The 23,730-nt window shown below is 55.6% G+C and overlaps 2 protein-coding genes across 7 annotated transcripts in view; one reads left to right on the top strand and one right to left on the bottom strand.

The window, feature by feature from the left end:
* The first annotated feature begins 754 nt into the window (after window positions 1–754).
* Window positions 755–7,667, top strand: NGB (neuroglobin). The gene is made up of 4 exons (XM_065063820.1): window positions 755–1,124; window positions 2,533–2,644; window positions 4,179–4,298; window positions 5,440–7,667. Exons 1-4 carry the CDS (start codon window positions 1,018–1,020, stop codon window positions 5,584–5,586), a joined length of 486 nt encoding a protein of 161 aa, XP_064919892.1. The 5' UTR covers window positions 755–1,017; the 3' UTR covers window positions 5,587–7,667.
* Window positions 7,668–8,820: 1,153 nt separating this feature from the next.
* TMEM63C (transmembrane protein 63C) overlaps window positions 8,821–23,730 on the bottom strand; it is a 33,966-nt gene continuing 19,056 nt past the window's right edge. For 2 of the 6 annotated variants that reach the window (XM_065063794.1, XM_065063793.1), the window contains exons 2-25: window positions 22,627–22,741; window positions 22,449–22,521; window positions 22,148–22,353; window positions 21,696–21,775; window positions 20,750–20,837; window positions 18,739–18,776; window positions 18,174–18,316; window positions 17,822–17,873; window positions 17,295–17,403; window positions 16,790–16,863; window positions 16,604–16,684; window positions 16,352–16,472; window positions 16,089–16,222; window positions 15,737–15,859; window positions 15,066–15,219; window positions 14,397–14,503; window positions 13,184–13,270; window positions 12,615–12,680; window positions 12,341–12,503; window positions 12,024–12,129; window positions 11,641–11,808; window positions 11,249–11,364; window positions 11,012–11,083; window positions 8,821–10,930 (exon numbers count right to left, since the gene is read on the bottom strand). In XM_065063794.1, the coding sequence (XP_064919866.1) occupies window positions 10,718–10,930; window positions 11,012–11,083; window positions 11,249–11,364; window positions 11,641–11,808; window positions 12,024–12,129; window positions 12,341–12,503; window positions 12,615–12,680; window positions 13,184–13,270; window positions 14,397–14,503; window positions 15,066–15,219; window positions 15,737–15,859; window positions 16,089–16,222; window positions 16,352–16,472; window positions 16,604–16,684; window positions 16,790–16,863; window positions 17,295–17,403; window positions 17,822–17,873; window positions 18,174–18,316; window positions 18,739–18,776; window positions 20,750–20,837; window positions 21,696–21,775; window positions 22,148–22,345 (2,493 nt within the window). In that variant the 5' untranslated portion in view covers window positions 22,346–22,353; window positions 22,449–22,521; window positions 22,627–22,741 and the 3' untranslated portion in view covers window positions 8,821–10,717. Of the gene's footprint in view, window positions 10,931–11,011; window positions 11,084–11,248; window positions 11,365–11,640; window positions 11,809–12,023; window positions 12,130–12,340; window positions 12,504–12,614; window positions 12,681–13,183; window positions 13,271–14,396; window positions 14,504–15,065; window positions 15,220–15,736; window positions 15,860–16,088; window positions 16,223–16,351; window positions 16,473–16,603; window positions 16,685–16,789; window positions 16,864–17,294; window positions 17,404–17,821; window positions 17,874–18,173; window positions 18,317–18,738; window positions 18,777–20,749; window positions 20,838–21,695; window positions 21,776–22,147; window positions 22,354–22,448; window positions 22,522–22,626; window positions 22,742–23,730 lie in introns of those variants that run through there. The other 4 variants (XM_065063792.1, XM_065063791.1, XM_065063796.1 and 1 more) reach the window with 3 other exon arrangements.

The raw sequence follows: 23,730 nt of genomic DNA on the forward strand, positions 1-23,730 counted from the left end.
TAGAACCAGAACTTGTAATAATATCAGCACAATTGTTATTTCAGTGCAGACTGTGGTGGTTTCAGTCATATTTATGTTTTTGTGCTGCTTGCATCCTTCTGCAAAACCTTTTCTTGCATGACTGCTCTGGCTTTCCTGGCTTCTGTTGTGCTGCTTGAGACCTCGCATGCCCCTTCTCACTTTGTTTCCTCCATGCTACCGAAATCCTGGGGCCAAATTAAAAGCAATGTTTCCCTTTGTCTGAACAATTAAGAGAAGCTGGGTGTCCTGAACATGTTTGACAAAGATGACACATCTTCTGATCTGTTATTAAAAACTTTGCCTGGCTGAGCTAATGTAATTAGCCTTAAATGAAACATATATCTTGCAGGGTCTAGACTGCATCGGCCCATGGACATAGCAGGTGGCTATGGCGCATCCTGAGTCTCAGTGGAAGTGGCCGAGGCCAAGAGGATGCTGTAGTGCTGGAGCATCGCTGCGGACCTCCACAGCGAAGTTACGCTTGGAGGGAGCTGGGCCGCACGGCGAGTAAGAAGGCTGAGTCCGGACCCCTCGCTAGCACCGCTTTCCTGTGCTGCTTCCCTTGCAAAATGAGGCGGATTGGAAAATGTCAACCGTGAATGAGATAAACTTTCTACTGTGCCCTGCGGCTGCGAGCCCGAGGGGTGCTTGGAGATTTTTTTTTTTCTTCCTTTCCCTGTGTGGGAAATACAGCGTTGAGCTCTTCCTTACCAGTGCGGCCGTCGGGGAAGCCCCGGGTGGAGGAGGCGGGCAGCGGGGAGCTGCGGTGCGGGCTGCCCGCCGCGGGCAAAGCGAGGCCGGGGGGCGGAGCGCGGATGCCCAGCGCCGCGGCGGGGGCCGGGACCCCCAGGTGAGCGTGGCGCCGTCCGCCCGGGGCTGCGAGGAGGCGGCGGCGCCCCTGGGGGTGCGAGGGGCGGGCGGCTGCCGCTCGGCGGCCCCGCCGCCCGTTCGGAGCCAGCGCCTCGCCTCGGGCGGCGAGGGGCAGGTCCCCCCGCCATGGAGAGCGGGATGCCGCTGTCTGGCAGGGAGCGAGCGCTGATCCGGGAGAGCTGGCAGCGGGTGAGCGGCAGCCCCGTGCAGCACGGCCTCGTCCTCTTCACCAGGTGAGCGGGGCGGCGGGAACGGGATGCGGCCACCGGTACCCCAACCCCGGCCGCCCCCCCGGACAGACCCGCGGCGGGGGGGAGGGACAGGCTCCGCTTCTTCGGGTGAAACGCTTCCCTTGCCTTGGCGATGGTTCCCGGCCGGCTCCCTTATCCCGTCCTCTCTCTCCTCCCCGGGTCTGGCGGTCCGGAGGTTGCAGCCTGGGGCTGAAGCCCCTCGGCCGCGGCTGCCGTGGGGCAGCGCCGTGGGGCCGGCTGGCCGCTCTGTACTGTTTCCCGGCCTTGCCCACCCTCCGCCACTCACAACTTTGTTACGGGGAGATGAGATGGAGGGTGAGGGAGAGAGGCAGCGGGCAGGTTTTGTGCGTGTCTGCCCGCTGATCCCCTGCCTTTTCCCGTTATTTCTGTTGTTTGAAAAGCTGCGTGTCCGCCCAACTCTGCGGAGTGTGTGGAAGGGACCGTCTAATTGTCCCTGACACGACGCTCTGCAGCCCCGGGCACAGACCTGGCCGCGGGGGAGGGATTCAGTCTCAGGGCAAAGGAAATGGTGTGCCGGGGGGAACGCTGAAACCTGACTCCTTGCCTCTCCTAAGCAGATTATTGTCTCGAGTATGGGTAGAGAAAAAGGAAAAATCTATAAAAAGTATTTTTTAAAGGGACGGTCGGAGAGTTTCTGACCAGCTTTCAAAGCAGGGTGTAGCAGGCGGGAGCCAAACCTTGCACAGCAGAGCTGTGAGGAATGATAGGAACATTTGAGGTTTTAGCAGAGGGGCGAGGGATGGAGCAGTTTAATGCAGGACATGGAGAAGAGGGACCATCTTGCCTGAATTTCCTGTGGCTTCCATGGACAGCATCAGCCCATTATGTCTGCCTGTGTGGCTGCTACTAAAACCCATATACGCCTGGCAAACAGTGGCAAGGGAAAATTGGGAGTTGGTGATGGTGTGGGAGAGTGAGGCATTAGCTGAGTTAGTACATACCCTCCTTGCTCAACTAGGAAGCTGGAGCTTGCATGCCTTGGCCAGATTTGGGAGCTTTGGGTCTCAAGGGAATATGAAACAGGAATGGGAAGAGTCAAGACAACAACCAAAACTTTGGGGAGAAGCTCCAGGCTGGGAGTAACTGCAGCAGCCTGGGACTGGTTCTCAGGTACCTTAAACAGGTGTCTGAGAGCTGGGGCTGTGGGCTAGGGAAACAAACTTCTTTGACTATAGGTAACCTGGATTGCCCCAAACTAAGACTTTTCAGAACTTCTGGGTCCTTTACAGCCAGGGAGGGATCAGTATGTGGGAAGGAAGGCAGAAGGGGGCTGGTGGTGTGCTGCTAACGTGGTTGTTCCTGAGGTGAGCAGGACTCTAATAAAAGTTGAGGCAGTGAGAAGATGGGGCTTTCTCTCTTGCTGTTGCAGGTTATTTGACCTGGACCCTGACCTGTTGCCCCTCTTCCAGTACAACTGCAAGCAGTTTGCCAGCCCTCAGGAGTGCCTCTCCGCCCCCGAGTTCCTGGATCACATCAGGAAGGTGAGAGAGGGGCTATGGCACGGCTGGAGCACAGCCTCCCTGGAGGAGGAAGCCCTTGGACAATGGCTTGGGACTGTGGTGTGTCTGAGTGGGGAATGCATGGGAAGACTTCTCTCAGGTGGTAATTGCAGGGTGTTACTCAAGGTACCAGCAGATGCTATTGCCAGGACAAAGTGCCTACAACAGTGGGGAGGGGATGAGAATGTGGATTTAGGTGGGTAAGAAGCACCATTCTGATTCCCACGCCCTCACCTAATAGTGGATTGCCTCTTGTGAAAGGTGGAAGCCTCGTTCTTCTACTGCAGAAGTACCTCAGTGAGCTCGCTTCTGTCCAGACGAGGACTGAAGCCCTCTGCCTGGCCACATGCTGACCAGGCGGTGACAGAGAGCTGGGCAGTGGGCTGGGCTGGTGGAGAGACTGTTAGTGCAGCTGCAGAGCCAGAAGGCCCGTGGCATCGCTTGGCTAGCCTCTGGGGGAGTGCTGGCAATATGCATTTGCCTCCTTCCAAAACAAGGAGAGGAGCAATGTTGATGTCATCTGGAGGAACTCATGCATGGACAGAATTACACCCGATTCAGCACAGACCTTGTGCTGAGCCCCGAGGAGCAGCCGTGCTGGAGCAAAGCACAGCCTTGACTTGCAGATGCCTTCATAAATTGTCTGGCTCCTTCTTTAAATCACTTTTGTGCTTCGTTTGCCTGTCTTTAAACCTTGTAAAAGACTGTTTCAGGACTGTGCTCCTCTGATAGCTGCAGGCTTTTTGTTATTTTCCAGCCTCTGTTTATCGGCAAAGTTAAGTCCATTTTTACTTCTGCTATTATTGCCTTGAGCTGAAATAGCTCTTTGCTCTTGTTAGAAATAATTTCCCTGTTAAAATTATAGAGTACAATTCTATCACCTCTTGGCTTTGCCAAGCTAACCATGCCCTGGTTTTAATCTCTTCTTCTAATTTGATGTGTCTGTACCCTTCATCCCTCATTAACCCCTCTCAGACCTGTTTCTATTTGACTCTTCATGCTGCTGGGAGACCGCAGTAGTACATGCTTTACTAGACCAGATCTCTTGGCTGTACTGTTCACCCCACCGCCTCAAAATACCTTGGCTGATCTTAGAATTGGATTTGCCTTATTCACAACTGCACCATCTTGGCAACTTCTAGTTGGCAACTCTATTCCTGGCAACTTCCAAGGCTCCCTTGCAATTGTCCTGGGGTCCTAAGAGCTATGATGTCTTCATCAGCATTAGATCTTAGCCTGCTACAGGGCTGTTCCTCTGGGGCAAGGAGGTCAGCAGTGCTGCTTGCTGTGGCACCTCTGGCAGTGTCCCATGGAATGATGTGATGTGTGCAGCTGCTGGGATGCATCACTTGCTAGACGTGTTTTGCAGGAGAGCAAAGGAAAGCTCAGAGGGCATCTGCTAGCCTGGGAGTTGGTCAGGCTGAGAAGGACAAGGCAGAGGAGTCAGACTCTTTGCTCCTCCAGGAGGGCAGCAGAGCCTTGCTATTAATGCCATTCTGCCTCTGTGCTCCTGCAGGTGATGCTGGTGATCGATGCTGCTGTGAGCCACCTGGAGAACTTGTCCTGCCTGGAAGAGTATCTCTGCACCCTTGGCAAGAAACACCAGGCAGTTGGTGTGAAGGTCGAGTCTTTTTCGGTGAGGTGTCTTCTCTTGTCCTGCTGCAGCCCTGTCTGCAGCCCTCAGCTGTCCCCATCCCCCTGCACCCACCTGCTGGGTTCAGCTGCATAGAGAGAAAGCTGGTGGCACAGGGCAGCCCCCGAGCTGTGCAATACCTGTGTGGTGATGCTGGCTTGATCAGAAAAACCCTTGAGTTCCCCTCATTTCCTTCCCTCCTCCAGTAAGCCCAGGGAAAGAGGACAGAGGGGAGCAAAGCATTTGCCCTGTTTGAAGAAGTCAACAATCTGGGGCATCACAGTCCCCCCTGTGACATGGGGCTGCAGGCTCAGCCTTTGCCCTGGGCCCTGGATCTCTGCATCAAATGCTCTGGGCAAACCTCCCTGCATCAGGGAAAGGGAGCATCCACCTTTCTCTGTGTCTACACTGGGGTGGGGTTGCTGCACCTCAGCCCCTGTTTCCTCCATGGCAGTAAAACAGGACCATCCTCCATATGAAGCCCTTGCCTACTCCTCTCTTGTCATCAAGCATGGATAGAAATGCTGGACAACATAGTGGGGAAGGGCAGTTTGAAAGAAAGGATTCTAACCAATGCATGGCTCTCTCCTGATACTGCTAGTTTTGATCCTCTTCTGAGGGAGCAGAGTCTGCTTTGCTTGGGGTAGTGATCCCCACCAGCCCTGTGCTCAGCATGTGTGTGCTCCTGGATGGGGCTGCCTGCAGCTCGGTGAGGAGCAGTGCCCCGTGGAGGGGCCCAAGAGGAAGTGAGGCAGCCCCTGAGTACGCAGCCTGGGGTCTGACCCCCTCTCCTGGCATCAGAGCAGTGTTAAGCTCTGCTGATCCACTGCTATGCCAGCACCTGGGAGCCGTGGAGGATGGATGTGTACCTTTCCCCTGGTGTGCAGTGTCAGCCCATGCTCCCTGCTTGCTCTCCCCACACACCCAGGGCATGGGCTGCAGGGTGAGGGCCAGCATAGGGCAGGGAAGGGGTTGGCATGGGCTGGCTCTGGATCTCCTTTGAATATCCAGGGATGGGGGTGGCCTGGCTGCACTGGCAGAGGAGCAGCTGCCCTGAAAATATCCAAAAAGGCGGTGAAGCAAGAGAAACGGCTGCACGTCATCCCCCATTGCTGAGCTTGACGCCTCCCTGTTTGGTTTGCAGACTGTCGGTGAGTCCTTGCTGTACATGCTGGAGAAATGCCTTGGCACTGCCTTCAGCCCTGACGTGCAGGAGGCTTGGAGCAAACTCTATGGTGCTGTGGTAAAAGCCATGGAACGCGGCTGGGAGGCCCTCCCGGAAGGGGACTAGATCCTGCCAGCCTTCCCCATCCCTGACCACACAGCAGTCCTGGGCAGGAGAAATGCTCATGCCACGCTCTCTGCCTCTCTCCACCTCTGTCTTTCTCTGTGCACCAGCCTATTGCTGTCTCCTCCAGTCACACGTGCTTCAGGGCTTTTCCCAGTGATTCTGCCTTGCTTTGACATGACCATGTCTCTGCCTTTGCTGAGGGCTGGCAGGGTATGACTCTGCAGCAAAGCCTAGGAGTGCCGCGGCACAGGCGCGCCATCCTGCCCCACTTCCCTTTGGGCTAGCTGGAGCACCAACACCCATGTACCTACTCGGCTTTTTAGCTTGCTTTTCTTCCCACCTCTTGCTGCCCACCCCAATTAGAGGACAGCTAGTGTAGGCTGCTCAGATTTGTTTGGCAGAGATCCTATTTTCCGTGCTCGAGATCTGCCCAGTCTGACACTGCTGGCTCCTCACTATGCCTGGTTCAGCCTTGTAGGCAATGGCAGGGCAGGGGCAGCCATGCAGCTGTCCTTCCCAAACCTTGTGGGGAGCTTTTCCCTCTCTCCCTTCACGAACACATCACCACCAGATGGTTAATCCTGGTGCTTTCTTCTGCCTTGCCTCTCCCCTGGGTGGGATCCGAGGCTTTTCCTCCTATCAGGTTGGCCACAACTCCGTGTGTTTCCTAGGGATGCTTCAGACAGTGGGGTCACATTAATCCTGAGGTTAGGCTGCTTTTAGCAGATCTGGGCTGCCAGCTGAAAAGCTTTGTGTTGGTCTGGCTGGTTGGTTTAACCTCAGAGCCAGCTTAAATGCAGCAGCAGTGGTGGGTCTTTACTGCTTTGTGTTAAGGAGAATAAAGTAAATACAAGGAAAACATGCCTTAAAATAAAAAAGAAGGTTGCAATCAAGTCATGGCAACAGCTTCCAGAAATCATCCTGGCTCTTGGCCAGTGGAAGCATAGCTGGAATTACTCTGCTGATGCTGTCAAGACCTGGAATGCTTCCCAGCTGCACACAGTGCCCATCTGCAGAGTTTCTCCACCTTTTAGTAGTCTCTTCCAGCCTTACTGGAGACACAGGTGCTTCAGAGCAGAGCAAGGCACCCAGTTAGATGTGTGCAGCAGTGCTGTGCCAGGACAGGAGTGAGAAGACATCATCTGCCAGGAAAAATCCCAGCACTGCGAAGAAGAGTTCACCTTTTTGGGGAAGTTGCTGTGCAACAGTCAAAACCAGCAGAACAGCCATCACTAGCCCCAGGGCAAGGACATGCAGCAAGTGTTCAGTTACATGCAACACCTTTTTTTGCTGCTCCTTCAGGGCAGGAGGGGCCTGACATTGGAGGCTGAGATAGGACTGTTCTAGAGACAAGTTCCTCCTACACCCAGATGTCCTCCACTCTGGGCAGAAGAGGGCTGCCCACTCCTCGCAGCTGTAGCTGAGGACTCCCAGCCCCATGCCATGGAGGGGATGATGGGGTGTCCTGTGAGATGGGGCTCTGCTTCCCTGCCACCAGGCCTGGCGTTATCCCTGGGCTTCCAGCAAGCAAGGGGCCCTCCAGCTGTGTTTGCGAGGCGAGCTGAGAGATGTTTTGGAACAGGCACTGAACATCGCCATGTAAGGTGCTTGCTGTTCTCCCCGTGGTACCAGGCTCTACTCCTGCAGTCTTGCAGCATGGTGTTGTGCATCCTGGCCCATGGCTCACTCCATCAGCTGGGTCAGATGAAGTCCTCCGCATTCTAATGCCAGGCAGTGAAGGGTGAAGGAGCCAGGGCTGGGAGTAGGTGCTGGTTGTGATGGTGTAGTAAAGGGCAGGAGGGTTTGGGAATGGGGACATCCTCTTTGCAATCTTGTTCTGGGACATCAGCCTTCAGTGTCCCAGGGGAAACCTTCTGGCTCTGTGTGACAAGCAGGCACCTGTGCGATGGGTGGGGTGTGGGTGTTACTGCCCCAAACAATCCCCTCTCCCTCTAGCTTTCCCAGCTCCTTGACTTCTTCTCTTCTGTACCACGTTTTGTGTAACTCCTAAGAGAACGTAATAGTCTGTGTGCCTCTTATACCCAGCTCTACTGTTTAATAAAGAACAACAGTGAGTCTCAGCTGTTTCTGCTGTCTTATGTTTATCTTAATATAAAAGATGCAAGCAAGCCAAAAAACAAGGATGAGAGAAAGGGGTTTATTGGTTTCTTGCTGGCTCTAGCTTTGGAGATATTGGTCACAGAGAGTGCTAGTGTAGTCCAGCTTGACTGTCATGAGAACGCATCCAGCACCAAATGTCTGTTGGCAGCTTTTGTGCACTGTAATTGAATGGGTGAACAGCAGAGGGGCTAGCAAAGGCATCCTGCTGCTGATTGCTCATTACTTTCCAAGTTTAACAGTCTCTCATTGAACTGGAGTTTTAAACAATCAGCCTAAAACATCCTTTTATGATTATTCAGCTGCTGCTTCTGTTCTGTGAGATGGTATCAGCTCACCTGCTGCTGGTCACCCAATGTGCTGTAAACCAGGTTTGTCAGCCAAGGATCACCTCATGGGAACCATGGAAAGACCAAATGAAACCAGAGGGAAATAATGCAAGTAGAAATTTGGGTAGAAAGAGTGTTCTATGGGAAGGGAGCAAAAGAATGCTCTCTGCTCAAAACCTGGAGAAAGACTTCCAAAATGGTGTTCAATCCCTTCCCAGGGACTTGCTGGTGGGAAAGCTTTGGGAAGATGTGCTGCATCTCCAGATTGGGATGGGTTTCCTTCACCATCCCCAGTCCTTGCTGTGGTCCCAGAGGAGCTCCAGGCCAGTCTCCCACTACCACCCCCGGCAGTGTGTGCCCCTTTGGTGGTATCCTGAGCCAGTCCTGCCTGTGAGGTGAATGTTGGCAGATGATAGGCAGGGGAGAGACACTCCCATTCCAGGGCTGCACCCTGTCCCCATTGCCAGGGATGGTGCCAAGGGCTGTGCCAGTCTTTTCAGGGGGACAGAGCATGGTTGTCCCCTGCTCCTGCAGCTTTGCTGCTTCTGCCCACTTGTTTGGGTTTGCTTTCATGAGGACTATGTGGGCAGCAAGGTGGTTGGAGGTAGGGAGGTGTTCCAGTGGTCTCCTCACCTCTGGAGCCTCTGCAGGACATCCCCAGAAAGAGCTAAAAGCAGCCTGCAAGTGGGGAAAGAGGCTGGGGTACTTTTGCAGGTTCCAGCAGCAAGGGTCACCCCTCTCCTGGCACCAGGCAGGACATAAAGGAGTGATGACATCAGGCAGCAGCTGGGTGAAGTCATTTTATTCAAGGCACAGTCATAGCAATAAACCACAAGAAGGTACAGACCTCTGGCACATTCCTACAGCAGGTCAGCCGAGGGCAATGGGACCAGCAGCCTGTGCTTCCGAGGATGCGGTGCCACTCGCAGGCACTTGCTTCCACCCAAAGAGAGGCCATCAGCATCCCACCCGCTCCGGCCAGGGCTGCTCCTGGAGCAGGCAGCGAGGGCAGCGGCTTAGCTGTGGGCAGCCGTGGGACACCTGGGTGGGGAGCTATGAGCCCCCACCCAGGGTGCTTTTTGCGGTTGGGAGGGAGCAGCTGAGCTCAAGGTCCCCCCAAGGCAACTGCTCGCTAGCTAGCACACTGCAGCCATCGCCCCAGCAGGCAGGAGCGTGGGTGGGACAGCAGCTGCAGGGCTGCCAGTTGGCTCAGCTGAGACCCAGGAGCCCCCACGGGGAAGTCCCAGAGCCCACACAAGTCCAATGAAGACCTACAGCTCACTGCTGGGCTGCCTTTTAACACCACCCCCCAACTGGCACACCACACCCTCGCCTCCTAGTGGTACCAGTAACACTGAGTGGTGCCATGGCTGAGCATCTGTCTTCAGGCAGCAGCACTCCCTATGCCACCAACCCATGTGCCAGCAGGGCTGTGTCATCGTCCCTTCTCTCTCTGTACAGCCCTAGGGTGGCAGCTGGAATTGCTCTGAAGCCAGCAGGAAAATCAGGAGCAGGCAAATCAACCCCAAGGCCAAAGTGGGGCTGAGTGATGAGTCAGCAGGCCCAGGTGAGCTAGCCTGGTAAGAGAGAAGCTGGGCAGGGCAAGGATCTGCCCTTGACCCCAGGAGCCTCTGCAGCAGCTGCAGCTGAGCTGGAAAACCCTGGGGATGCTGCCCCAGCAGGAGCTGGTGGATTTACACTGCTCACAGCAGGTCTCACACTCCTGAGGAGAGGCAGCTGCTGGGGGAGCATCCCACAGCTGTGGCTTGGGGGCGAGGGCAGGGTATGGTGGACTAGGACCCAGAGGCCAGGGTCTCACCAGCACCTCCTGCCATTTCTTCTGCAATAGGATGGAGCCATGCAGGGTCCCACAGCCAGCCCTAGGGAGTGTGAGCATGAGGATGCTGCTGCTGGGGAGCATGGGACAATGGGAAACTGCTGCCACGGCCATTAAACACACTTGGCCCTTGACCTCCCGCTCCTCCCCGAGGATCCCCAAGCACAGGAATGGTGCAGCAGCAGTGGATGGACAGGGTGGGAGGGCAGGCAAGAGCCAGGCTTGCATTTTGATGCCTGGCTTGAGGAGGAGCCACTGGTGCTCAGGAAGATGTGAGAGCAGCCCTGGGCACTCACCTTCTCCACAAACACACACGAGTCTCAACAGTCCCTGCTTTAATGGGCAAAGCCTCGGGGGTGGCAGTGGGGGGGAGCGGGAGCCTGCACTGAGGCAGTGGGTGGGCAGGGAGGGAAGCAAGGGTTTGGGGTGGCCATCCTGCACTACTAAGGACCTGCAGGACAGCATGGTGGCGGGCACATTTGTCTAAGCTGTCTGGGCTGGTTCCCCCTCATGGAAGGACCAGGGCCCCCCTCCTGCCCCCAGAGCATGGCCTCTCAGAGAGACCCTCTCCCCACAAAGCTGCACCCTGTCTTCCCCACAATGGGCTGGAAGAGGCAGGTGGGGATGAGGGGGGCACAGGGGTACTGAGCCAGTCCAGGCAGCATGAGGGACCAGCAGAGCCTCCCACCACCTCCCATGCAACGGGCTCTCCTCCTCACATCAATCCTGTCATCCCCCTGCCCCCTCAGCAAGATGGCCCCTACCAGTTCTGGGAAGGGTCCTTCCTGTCCCCTGGCATGTCCTCTGCTCTTGGCATGGCCAGTCCTTGTCCTGGTGGCAGGGATGCTCACTGGTAGCGGGCCTGGCTCTCCATCACGGGGCCACTCCTGTACTCGCCCTCCACCGTCTCCAGCTCTGTCTCAAAGCTCTGCAGCCTCCCATCCTCTCCATCCTCTGCTGGCTCCAGGTGGTTGCCCATAGTGCCATAGGACTGGTGTGCCGGGGAGGCTGCCGGCGTCAGGCTCAGCTCAGGCTCCTGCAGGACAGTGGCCACAAAGAGCTGCCCCAGGGGGCAGTGCGGGGTCAGGGCCCACGGGAGAGAGGTGGGGAGGCTGCAGTGGGGCTGGGGAGGGATACTCACATTGGAGTTGGGAGTGGAGGAGACGCTGCTCCGCTCCACATCATTGAAGGTGCCCTCAGACTGGTCAGACATCTGTGGAGAGGGAGGTCAGGAAGAAATGACTGTTTAGGGGTCCCCAGCTGAAGCAGGGGGGCAGCCAGGCACTGCCTCAGACTTCCCATGGCAAACACCCCCCAGAAAGGTGAGGAGGGAATGCAGTGATGTGAGGGAACAGGACAGGCGTATGACCGTGCTCACCTGGTAGCTGGAGGGCTTCCGCGGCTGCAGCTTCTTCAGGCAGAGGCCAAAGAAGGAGAAGACAATGCAGGAGAGGAGGACCACGAAGGTGAAGAGGGTGACAGGACGGGTGGGACCTAGAGCACAGAGACACTGGGGCAGCACATGAGCCTCCAAGGACCTGCTGCACCTCCAGCTGAGACCCAAGCTGGTGCCTGCTTTGGGTCTAACAAGTACCCAACACCCTTCCCAAAACACTAGCTGACCATCTCCTCTGCCAGGTCTCCACCACACCTTCCCCCTTCCCACCCTCCACGCTATGCCTAACTCAGGGGTCACAGCAGCAGCTCATCCCCCCAGGCAGCAGATGTGACCCTCAGCAGCGGTGGGTGGCAGCCCAGAGCTCTCCCTACCAAGGCGCAGGATGGAGAAGAAGAGCAGCCAGAACATGCAGAGGATGGGGGCCACCACCACCTGGCTGATGGCGGCGACATGAAGGCGCTGGTTCAGCTTGGTGGGGATGTACACGTAGTAGATGTTGTACCGATCAACCATGTGCTTGAGCAGCATGTAGAGCAAACCTAGTGGGAGGACAGGGGCCATTTGGAGGGAGGACAATGGAGACAGAGACAGTCAGGTCACAGGGGCACCAGGGCAGGCCCAGGAGATGATGCCCAAGGGTGCTCTCCTGTACCATGCAGGAAGCTCATGCTCCCACGTCTTTGCTGGTGGCTGAGACAGGCTGCTCTTGGCACAGCCAAGGGCAGTGGAATCAGGGGCATAGGATCGTACTCACCGAAGGGGACAATGATGGGGCAGGTGATGCTGTAGGTCATGACGACGGAGAATATGCAGCAGGTCCAGGCGTACTCCAGTCCAAACTGAAACTGGTAGGCTTGGCTCTGGGGCACAACCAACAGCATCATTATTGCCTCTGCCACTGCAAAGGCTGCCCAGCACCGTTAGTCCCATGGGGCCAGGGCCAGCAGCATCCCTTGCATGGTGGCTTGTCCACACAAGCGTCCCCATAGGATGAGGAAAGCCTGAGTTTCCAGCAAGCACATCCCCGCTGTGAGGGGTCGCATAGGTTTAGAAGTGACCAGAGCCACATACCCGCTTGATGTGGAGCCGCTCTGGCTCAGACTTGGCAAAGCAGAGTCGGGCAGTATAGACGAGGAGGCCCGGGATGCGCAGCAGCTCCATGGCCGTCCCAATCAGGCTGGAGGTGACTACGTAGTTGACGAAGAAAGCGCCATTGTCTGGGAGGAAAACGCACCTGCCCCAGGGACAGGGAGGGTGAAAAGATGCTCGGGCAGGTGGCCAGGAGAGCCACTGGGAGGCTGGCATTGGGCACTCCCAGGAGGTTTGGGAGCTCCCTGATACTCACTGGAATTTGATATCAGCCTCATCCAGAAAGTGGGTGTCGAAGAGCCAACGGAAAAAAAGGTCCAGGCTGGAGGTAGGAGAGGAGGAGCAGCTCAGAAAGAGGAGCAATGTGTGGGGCACCCAGTGGGCATGTACTTTCCCCTACCCAGGGCAGACGAGATCCTCTGACCCTACAAGGCCAGAGCAGCCCCTTCTGCTGCATGGAACCACTGTGGCATAGGTGATTGACCCCGTGGCCAGTCAGGCTTGCTGGAGCCAGGACTATGAAGATATCTGACCTGGTCCTTCCAGGATCTGCTGAATGGCTGACCCCAAGCAAAGCAACTTTGCATCCTCTGTGGCAGCCTGGCAAGCTGCACTGCTTCCCTCCTCCATAGGGAAGGAGGGACCATAACCATCTGGGAGCAGCTCAGGAGGGCTAAATAGCAAGTGCTTCCCTCACCTGAGAGCCTGTTTTCAGTGGCAGTGGGGGCCTTAGCCCTTTGGGGCTGAATTGCAGGAGGTGAGGGGCCTGGGTGCGATCGTGGCTGCCAGGGAGCAAGAAGAGCAGCACCGCAGGGACATCCATACCTGCTCAGCCCCAATGAGGGCAGGATGATGACCATGAACACCAGGAAGAAGAAGCACTTGTGCATGGTGAGCTGATTTTCACTTGACCTAGGGAGAGGGGTGGCAAAAGAAGAACATTACACTGTTCCAAAGTAGAGCCGCTGCTGGGGTTGGAGAGGCTGGGCTGGGTCTCACTCTTCAACAGAGAGCTACTCCCAGCCCCAGGAAACCACATGCATTTGGTCTGTGCATCTACTGGGGCCTTGCAAAGCCTCTCCCAGGCTGTGAGTTATCACCATGAGGAAATCTGCTGTAGTCAAAGTTCTTGTCCTCCCAACCTCCCACCTCCTTCATCCCTGCCCTCTCCTACACCTGCTGGTATAGACACCCAACAAGAAGCAGCTGGCTGTCTATAATGGATTCAGGAGCCCCCGTTTCTCCCAGGAGAAGGAAGGGAGGTGGTGACAAAGCTCCTGCAAGGACTCAGTAGACCAGGCATAGGGGCTGGTCAAGGGTCAAGACAGAGTGAGCACATTGCAGGAGCTGGGCAAGCTTCCTCTGCTAGGAGACTGAGCATCCTGAACCTCTACCTCTGCCTTGGAGGGTCGGGAGCACAGCTGGGATGTGCTGTCTGAGTCAGGGCCCTGGCCCTGCTGCTGCCAGTCCACCATCACACCATCCCTGTGGGAGACTATGGGGGGTCCGTGGATTCCATGACAGAGGGTATGGGAACAAAAATTAGCCTTGAAGATATTAAGGCCTACCCGTGAGAAAGATGGGAGTAAAAGAATAACACTGACATTAGCAAAATTAGCCAATGATATGTTACTATTGCAGGCTGTAACCAATAGCAAAAAGACACATGAACTGGTAAAGACTATATAAAAAGGCATTTGTGGCAATAAATGGAGACTGCTGTTTGTACTTAAGAACTTGGTCTATGTCGTTTGCCCGTCTCAACTGCGACATATCCCCTTCACAAACTTCTTCAGATCCATCCTAAAACCAGCTCCAACTGCCTTTGTCAGCAGCCTGGAAGCATTCATGGCTATGGCAAAGAAATGGCTCCTTCAGGCATGGACATGGGGCTCTTCCCATGGAGAGCAACTCATGGGGCTCTGGGGGGACCTGTCACCCCACTGCCTGCCTCCCTGCAGGTCAAGTCCCACGAGTGCTACTGAGATTCCTCCCACCCACCTCAGCCCTGAGGGAGCACAAGGGCCAACCCCATTACCTCGTCCAGTGTGACTCGAAGAATGCTGAGTAGTAGACGAGGAAGGGCAGGAAGACGGAGAAGACCCAGAGCAGCAGTGTGGGGAAGAACTGGGTGATGATGGGGTTCTGCAGAAGAGATGCCAGACACCCCCTCAGGAGACAGCCTGAGCTCAGTCATGCTGTAGGCAGCTCTCTGGGCCTCCTGGCACATGATGGTGTGTGCAACTAGCAGGCTAGGGCATTACCTCACTGAGCAGGGGCATTTGTTTCAGGAGGTAAGAGCCTGAGACCAGCCAAAGGCACCACAGGCACTCTCTGAGCCCTGATGCCTGCCCAACAGCTCACAGGGCAATGAGCAGGAAGGAGGTGTACTCCTGGTGGCTCCTAACATCTCATGAAGCATTTCCCACCCCTCTCCTCTTGCATGGACAACAACCTGCCCTCCCCCATGGACAGCAGGACCAAAGCTCAGGTTTGCACAAGTGCCCCTGGGCTCTGCCACTGGAAGCACACCAAGAAGGGGATGGCTGGCAAGCAGGGCATGACCTCTCTTTGCCTCTCATCAACGCTCATCCCAGTGATGGCTCATCTTCTTGCGCCAGTGTAGAGCTGGTGCCCTCCCACTGTCATGGACAAGCCTGAAAACGGAGACCCTTTGGGAAAGGTGGCATGGAGCCCCAGGGACTACCTTGAGGTACTCCACAGGCTGTGTAACGTTGAACATGTCCATGGTGTTGACAATGATGGCTGGTGTGGTGAGGAAAAAGAGGAGGACGAAGAGGCAGATATTAAGGAGGATGAATCTCACCCACCAAGATGTGCCACGGACCGACAAATTCTCCCTGTGAGAGGAAAGCACAACTCAGACATGGTGTGGAGTAAAAACACACGTCCTGGGTCTCCTAGCCTTGCTCCCCGAAGCTCTGCCCCCCACTGCCCATACCGACCATCCTGGCAGTCCCTGCTTTGAGTTCAACCTCTCCCCCGTCCTGCGCTTCTGGGCTGATACCTGCAGAGCCCCAGGACCAGTGTGGCTGCAGTCCATGCCATCAGGAAGCTTTGGAGTCTGGCTGCAGAAATCAGAGCCTGGCAATCAGCCCAAACCTTGCCTGGCCAAGCCCTGCCACCCACAGGGTGATAACCCCAGTCACCCTGGTGACTTCTACTATGGCCACAGGAGGGATTGTCAGCCCCTGCCACCCTGAGAAGACAGCTTACAGGTATGGGCACATACCTGTAGGTTCCCTACAGCTATATGGGTTTCCTATAACTATGGGTATGGGCTCCCTATAGCTATGGGTATGGGTTCCCCCCAGCTGCTCGCCCGCCCTCCCTCCCTCTCCTGCCATGGGGGTTCACCAGATGATATCGCTGGGTGCAGGAGCATAGCGAACGCCCCAGTGGTGTGACTTGACCACGGTGGTGACAGAAGACTGCTGGGGGTGCTTGCGGCAGTGGATGTGGCTGTAGTCCTTCAAAATCCTGCAGGAGGAAGGAGCCAGGGGTTGGGTCCTGACCGAGGGCTCAGAACCCCGTACCCTTCTCATGAGACCCTTCCCGCAGCCTCAAGAGAGCGGCCATCTCTCCAGGTGGCAGAGGCACAGTGGAGACATTGCCTGACTTTGGCCAGAGGAGCCAGCAGGGTGCCCCAGTGGCGGTGGCCACAAGGCTGAGGGATGTGCATTTGCTGGCACATCCAAGGGGCACTCACACAGCTGTCATCCGCTCATCCTGGAAGGTAACGAAGGCCATGTCAAGCCGCTTAAGCGTGACGCGGTTGCGCTCTGCATTGAACTCATCCGTGAGCTTCTCCTCCAGCTCCCCATAGTACTGCTCGGCGTCCACCTGCGGGAGCAGCCAGGGCTCTGCTGCACTCGCGGGCTGTGGCACGGGCAAGCTGCTGTGCTCTGCCATGCTCACAGCGCAGATGTGCTGCCTGCAGCCCTGCCCACAGCTCTGCTCACACCCATCTACCTGCTCAAAGCCACAGAAGCGGCAGCAGAAGATGCGGGCGCAGGGGTGGGTTTTGATCATGATCTTCCCCTCTTTCTGTGCCTTGGTGGTGAAGTAAAGCCGTCCCTTCATTGCCTTGCGCCTGTCAGGAAGCCAAGAGAGACAAAGGTCATTTGTGCAGCGGCAGACAAACAGTCAGACTGGGTCCCTTGACATGCTGGGCAGGAACAGAACACCCACCCGCAGAGGGAAGGGGGACCTGTATGCACTCACCTCTCCGCATCCAGCTTCATCAGCTTGCGCACATCGAAGCAAAACTGGACATTGGTCACGGTGCAGCTGGGATAAGCCTCACTGCAGGCACAGGGATATGGTGGCACCAGGAGCCAGGGGACGCGGACAGCCCCTGCCACCTGCCTGCCAGCCACCCTGGCAAGGTTGCGGTACACCACTACTCACTGAAAATGCTTTATGATAAGGGAAGGGTCTGTGATCTCCTTGGGGATGTGGGTAACCATCAGTGTCCGGGCAACCTAGGGGAGGAAAAGGGGCAGAAGGGGTGGGTGAGTGGGGGCCTGAGGGCCATTTCACTGCCATCCTGCTCATCCAACCACCGGGAAGGCAGAGGAATGCCAAGGCACCGACTGCCACCTGGAAGGCTGGTCAGCACAGGTGTCCTCAACACCCACTCCCACACCCGAGGGCACAGCCAGACACTGCCACCACTCAGACAGACACAGCAGAGCTTCAATCTCAAAAGACAGGGCAGCAGGAGAGACAGGTTTGCCTCTGGGCTGCCAAGATTTCTCCAGAAGATGGAGAAAATCAGCCGTATCCTTCCCTGCTTGCCCAGTCCCAGGCTGTTACTAAAGCTCTCCCTGCATACAGAGACCACCCTTTCTGCAAAATACAGTTATCCATTAGTGTTGAACAAGGCAGGGCTGGAAGAAGGATGGTTGCTCACCTTCTCGTTCTCTCTGTATTCAAGGTGGACGGAGTGGTGAGCCATGCAGAGGACAGTGAGGATGAAATAGATGAGGGCGAAGATGCTGTGCAGCCACAGGAGATGGTCTCTGGAGGGGAAGAGGGCATCGGCAAGTCTGTGGTGAGCATGTGGCATGTGGACCAGCCTGGTGCTTAGCACCTCACCACAGCCACCTCCACTGCCCAGTGGGACCTCCCCAAACCAGCTGTTGGACCCCTACCCCAGGGATGAGAGGGGCAGCATATAGAGTGTTGGCAGAAATGAGGCTGCCCGGAGTCCCCCAGAGCACCCCTTTCAGCAGCGGGGTGCAGTGAGCAGTGCCAGCAGGCTGCTCACTGCAGCTGTGCTTGTGCACGGTGCAGATACAGGGCTACCACAAGGAGGATGCTGCTCATGTGGACCCATCCCTGTTCTGGGACTGCAATGAGCACCATGTCTGAGCACTCCCAGCAGCATCCGCCACAGCAGCAGCACCCACATCACCCCCAGACATGGGAACCACGTACTGCGTTGGGATGTTGGCAATGGTTGTCCGGCCGAAGTGGGTGGGATTGTGTCCTGCAGGAGAAGAGAAGCAGGAGGTTATTGGAACCCAGTGCAGTGTGTGTGTCCCTGCTGGCAGGGTGAGTAGCTCTGGTCTTTGCTCCCTCCTTTTCCATCTCCCAGGTCCCTGCCAAGCCCCCACGACCCTGACGCTCCCTGCCTCTTGCATTCTTCTGTCCCACAGCTGATGATGGGTTCCTGCTCACATGGGGGCTCCTGATAGAGGGGTCCTTCTGCCCTCTGTTCCCAGGGCAGGGTGCTTGGCACAAGGATGTGCCATGCTCCTGAGACATCCACAACTGGGGAAACACCTACCCAGGAGGTCTCCTGAGAAGTTGACAGGCAGGATGACAGCCACAGAGAGCACACAGACCAGCATCAGCAGGACCAAGAGGTGCCGCTGGAAGGAGAGGTAGGTGGTGGCGTCGATCCCACACTTGCTCTGAATCTCCTCGTCCCTGGGGGAGAGACAGGTGGTGAGTGCTGGTGGTACCTCCCCACCACCTCCTGCCCTGGGGACACTGGCTGCTCTGGCCTCACACAGCCCATGGTAACTCATGGTATCCTGCCTGTAGCACGTGGGATTTGGGTGAGGAGGGAATTGTGGACACAAGCAACTCCCAGGCTGCTACTCAATTACAGGACCAGCTCCTCCCAGAAGAGGTTAAAGCCTGGTTAAAGCCTTTTCCTTTGGACAGGAGTCAGGGGCCAGGAGGAAATGCAAAGGTGAACCTTCTGCTCTTTCTCCCAGGGGGATTCTTCTCATCCATCAGTCCCAGCAGCTCTGAGTGATGCATGGGCACTGGTGACCTATGGGCACTGGCTCCCCAGGGGTGGGCAGCAATGGGGCACAGCTGCAACGCTGAGGCCACACACTTACTTCATCTGGTAGATAGAAATGAGCCAGGAGCAGAATCCCTGGAAGGAAAGAGTCAGGATAAGCCAGGGGCAACCACTCCCACCTCCCCAGAGAGAAGCAGGGGCATGGCCCGTGCTGGGAATGTGTGTGGAGGTGGTGCAGTGCCCAAAGCCGACAGGCTGAGCAAACAAGGCAGCACCAGGAGTCGTGTGCCCAGGATGCCCAGCCCAGTGGCTTGTCTGCAGCGGTGGCCAAAGGCAGCTGCCACGGGAGAGGCGGGAAACACGGAGCGTTTCTATAACACAGGCTCCCACCTACCAGCAGCTCCCTCCTCTGCGCCTTCCCTGACAGTCCCTAACATGCAATGTGCTTTTTTGACCACTAAAGAGCGCTGAGCCGGCACTGCAGTAGAGAGATACAGGACAATGCCAAGATCTTGTGGAATAGCTCATTCCCTGTCACTGCACATGCAATATTAGAGTTTTTCTCCCCTATGTGTTAGGTTATGTTTTACCAGCGCTGGAGTTCATTCAAGTTCAAAGTCTCTCTGCAGTTTTCCCTGTCATGACTGTACTGAATAACACTCAGCCAGTGGAGCCCTCGTCTTTGCCCCCTTTCTGGAGGGTTTGTACTGACCTTGGATGGGAGGGATCCTGGTCAGACCCCTGAGGGGTTCCCTTACTTTGCCCTGGGAGAGCTGGCAGCTTCTTCCTCCTCTCCATTCCCCCACTTTACCCAAGCCAGGCACTTCCCTCCTACCCCACAGCCCAGCTTTGTCTGATCGATCACAGTGGGAGGCTTCGGAGGTGCAGGTGTCTCCACACACCCGACAGCTCCACAGGGGCCAGACATCCCCTTAGCACAGCTGAGCTGACTCCCCTCCTATGCCCCATTCCAAGGTTCTGCTCTGGAGAATCATGTCTGGGAGGTTGTCAGTGCAGACCACAAGCTTCCCGGGCTGTAATTTCTTGGGTTTTCCATAAATCCTACTGAAAAAACAGCATTTATTAGCTGATTCCCATCTCTCTAGGATGCTCACATGCAGGAAAGAGGTTGCATGCTGCAGACAATGGCTTCGCTATTTGTTTTGGGATGAGAAGTCCCATGCCTGCTCCTGGGAATTTGTGACGGCAACAGAAATTAGTCAGGTTGCTTTTATTGCAACCTCCTCCTCCCACCGCACCACTGAAGGAGTGCTTCGATGCTTCCCTGCAGAGAGGGACTGCCAGGCAGGAATTTGGTCAAGTTCTTCCTCACTGAATACAGGCACTAAAATCTTATTTAGCTCTCCCACCACATTCTCGCTTTCTCCAGCAAGTGTTTTCTATCTTCAACATCTATCAGCACTGTTCCTCATGTGTGAAGAAAAACTTCGTACTTGTTTCTGCGCTTTCTACAAATTTCTTCTCAAACCCCTCTTCCCTCCCTCTCTAGCATATTTTACATCTAACTTGGCAGAGTTTAGATTTTCCTCATTTGGGAACAGCTTGACTTTTAAAAGAATGTCTTACTTCTAATAATCTCCCTTAATCTGGTCTTTAGACGTGCTCGCATTCCCTGTGGTCTTCCTCACTTATTTTTTAATAAGCAATATACATTTGCCAGAGCATCCAATACCAAGCCTTTAAACAAGCCCTTTGCCACCTGCAAGAATTTTGCTTCTTTACCTTTCCTGCCTAGTGTTTTCTTCAATAAGTTCTGTCATTTTTTCATAGTCAGACCAGTGACTGATATCTGAACTTTTGTTGCCAAAAAAGAGAAAGAAACAGACAGCAAAATGCTTGTTTCCAGTGAAACCTGGTTTGTACCTGATGCCATAGAGGGAAAGAAAAGAAAGCTCCTGCAGCCCACCACATGAGCAGAGCTGCAGGTGTGACCCAGAGGACTTTGTCCTGCTGGGGTCTGAAAGGCTCTGGGTATGCACCTGACTAGGTCCCTGCAGCCAGCAGGGACAACCACATAGCTGGGAGATGTTTGCCCTGCCAGAAGCATCCCCTCCAAGCTGCCACTCAGGATAGATGCCAGCACTCACCATGTCCTTGTTATCAGCATCCAGGGGGCTGCTCTCCGATGGGGACTTCTCCTTCTCACTCTGCTCTCCGTAGAAAAGTGATGTCAAACTTTGCAGGAAGGAGAGGAGGGGAGAGGTGAGGCAGGAGAGAAGCAACAGATGGGAGAGGATGAGAACACTCGGAGAATTTTCTCCTAGGATAGCAGCCTGGGAAATGTCCCCGCCCCCCCATATACTGCACTGGGGCTGGACCAGAAGCTACTCCCAGACCTGGGGCAGGGGCTGCGCTCATTGCACTGGTGAGTCCCTGTGGCTTTTCTGTGGCCCTGGCCCAAGAGAAGCTGGAAAGGGAAGAAGGTATGAGAGGGGCTTTTACAGCATTTGCTCCTGCAGGCTGCCCAGCTTTGCAGATAAAAAAAAAGATGCTATGCTGCCTGGGGCAAGCCATGTCCTGGCTGGCAGGCAGCTGTGGGTAGCACAGCCCACCTGTAAATCTGGTCTGGGCTCTCCTTTCACTGTGACACCAGTATTTTTCAAGGGATTCTGCACCTAGCCTGAAGCATGGGCTAGGGAAGGTTCCCTACTGAGAGGGAACAGCGTTATTGCTCCCTCTGCCTCCTCCTCTAGCAAGCCCTGCTCATCCTGAGGGAGCAGCAGGGGGAGAGGCAGCGGCTCAGTCCCCACTCCAAAGTAGCTCTTGGGCCTCTCTTCTTCCCAGGACAGTGCCCTCCCTGGCACTGAGACCAGTGTCACCAGATGGTGCCTGCAAGAAGGAACCAAAGCTGGCCTGGGCTTCCCTCTCCTTGCAAAAGACAGTGTCTGTGTCACGATAGGCAAGGACAGCCAGGCCACTCCCAGTGGGAAGGAGCGATGGGGCATCTGCTGAGCTTCTCCATGAGCCACCCCACAGCGCTGGCCCTCTTGGAGAAGCTGGAGCCATCACCCATGGGGTTCCCATCCTGCTTACCTATCATTGTCCATCAGTAGCGCCAGGCGCCCATAGTCCCAAGCTGCTTTCCGAAGGCAGGAGAAGACCAGGAGGAGAAGCTGGAAGAAGAGAGAAGAGGAAAGGTAAAGGGGTTTACTGCAGAGTCTCACCTTGTGGAGTCTCTCCACATGCCTCCTTTACATTTTCCCACTCATGAGCCCAAGCTCATCCAAAATTCTTGCCTCAAGCAAAACTACTCCTGCTCTGTGATCTCACCACCACCTGCTGCCCACCATGATGTGGGCAAAGCTCTTGGTCCCTGGCACTCAAGTCCCTTCACTCAAATAGCTGGGCACACTGATGCACATACTGCATACACATGTGGCTGTCAGCACACCCGTAATGCAGACACTCATGCTTGCAGTCAGTCTTTGACACCACAGCCAGAGGCTGCGGTGCCCATGGACGTGACACCCTCCTGGCCTGCTCACCAGCCAGAGGATGAAGTTGATGGCGAGCACAGTGGGCACGCCGCCGAATGGCAGCCCTTCCAGGACGGTGCTGCGGGAACGGGCACTGAAGCATTGCTCCTCCGTGCTGTTCACAAGGGTGTCCAGGAAGCTGAGCACATCCAGCGACGTGGGGCCAGCACCGTCTGGCGCCGGCTCCACTGAGTACACGCTCTCCATTGTTGTGCCTGCAACACAGGGGCAAGGGGGTGGATGGAGAAGCCTTTGCTTGAAAAGAGACCATGGCTCTTCTAGGTCCTCTAGTGAGGTCTGAGGAACTCACTAAGGGCAGGGAGGGGAGCAGGCTGGCTGGTGACCTTGGAGCTTCCCCAGTCTCAGTTTCTCCCAGGGAGGGCCTGTGGGATGCAGGGCAGGGGATGTTGCTGAAGAAATCTCACAGCTACTTTGTTCCCTTTCCCCACCCCATTAAACTCCATGCTACGTGGTTGTCTCCATCATACCTGAGATAGGTCTCTCACCACCTCCGCCCTTCAGTCCTGGAAGTTGAGTTGAGTCATGACCACCCTGGTGTGGTCAGCAGGTAGGAACAAGGAGCCAAAGCATTTGCTTGAGTTTCTGAGAATAAGAACAATGATGATGCCAACAACTGGGCTGCTGGGTTTGTGCTTGCTTCACTCCCCACACCCAGATATCTACTGCGTGTGGAACCTTCCCCCAGCCCTCTCTTCTCCAGCATCACAGTCTGAGTGACTCAGGAGTTGTGGGATCTCCCTTCCATCGTTTTACCAGAGCAGGATTGCTCTTTCTGTGATATCTTGAAGTCTTCAGAAGAAGCAGCTTCTCAAAACCCTAAAGTCCAAGGTTCCCCCCACTTTCCCAGAAGCTGATATTGCAGGCTACGGCCCTTACTGGCAGGAAACACTTAAAGCCATTAATGGTGAAGACTGTGGCTTGTTTCCAAAACTGTTCCTACCACCATGCTTTAATCAGGAGAGGATCCTCTCTAAACCTGCAGTGTCTGGGACCCATGGGACCCTATAGCAGCCAGCATGAACCAGTGCAGCTGCTGCTCACAGGGATGCACAGACCTGCATGCCAGGACGGTGCTGATCAGCCCCTGCACTCACCAGGAGGGCAGGAGGAGAGGGAACCAGCACAGCAAATACTAACAAACACAGAGTGGGGACAACAGTGTCAGAGTCCTGCTTCCTCGCATCCTTGCCATGTCTCCATCCCTTGGAGCCCTGCCAGCACCATCACCTGGTTGCTCCTGGGCCTGGAGAGCTCTGTGGCCTTCAGAGGAGGACAGCTCTGGCTGCGGTGAGACCAACTGCATCACTGGGGTGAGAGACACCCTGAGACAGTGCGGGGGTCTTCAGGGTGTTCTTGGGATGGTCCAGTAACAGGTCATTGGGGGTGTTTCAAAATGGCAAAAAGGTTGGGTTCCTACTGTCTCTTCTGAAAAGTCTCTGGGTTAGGATGTCTAGTACTTTTTAAGTAGAGAAAAGCAGAGGGCTGAAGATCTTGCTGAGGGGAAGGTTACTGGGGTGTGAAGGGAACAGATAGACAAGAAAACTTTGTCTTTGGAGGCCACGAGCAACCAA

The sequence above is a fragment of the Columba livia genome, chromosome 5 (genome assembly GCF_036013475.1).
Source record: "Columba livia isolate bColLiv1 breed racing homer chromosome 5, bColLiv1.pat.W.v2, whole genome shotgun sequence".
NCBI lineage: Eukaryota > Metazoa > Chordata > Aves > Columbiformes > Columbidae > Columba > Columba livia.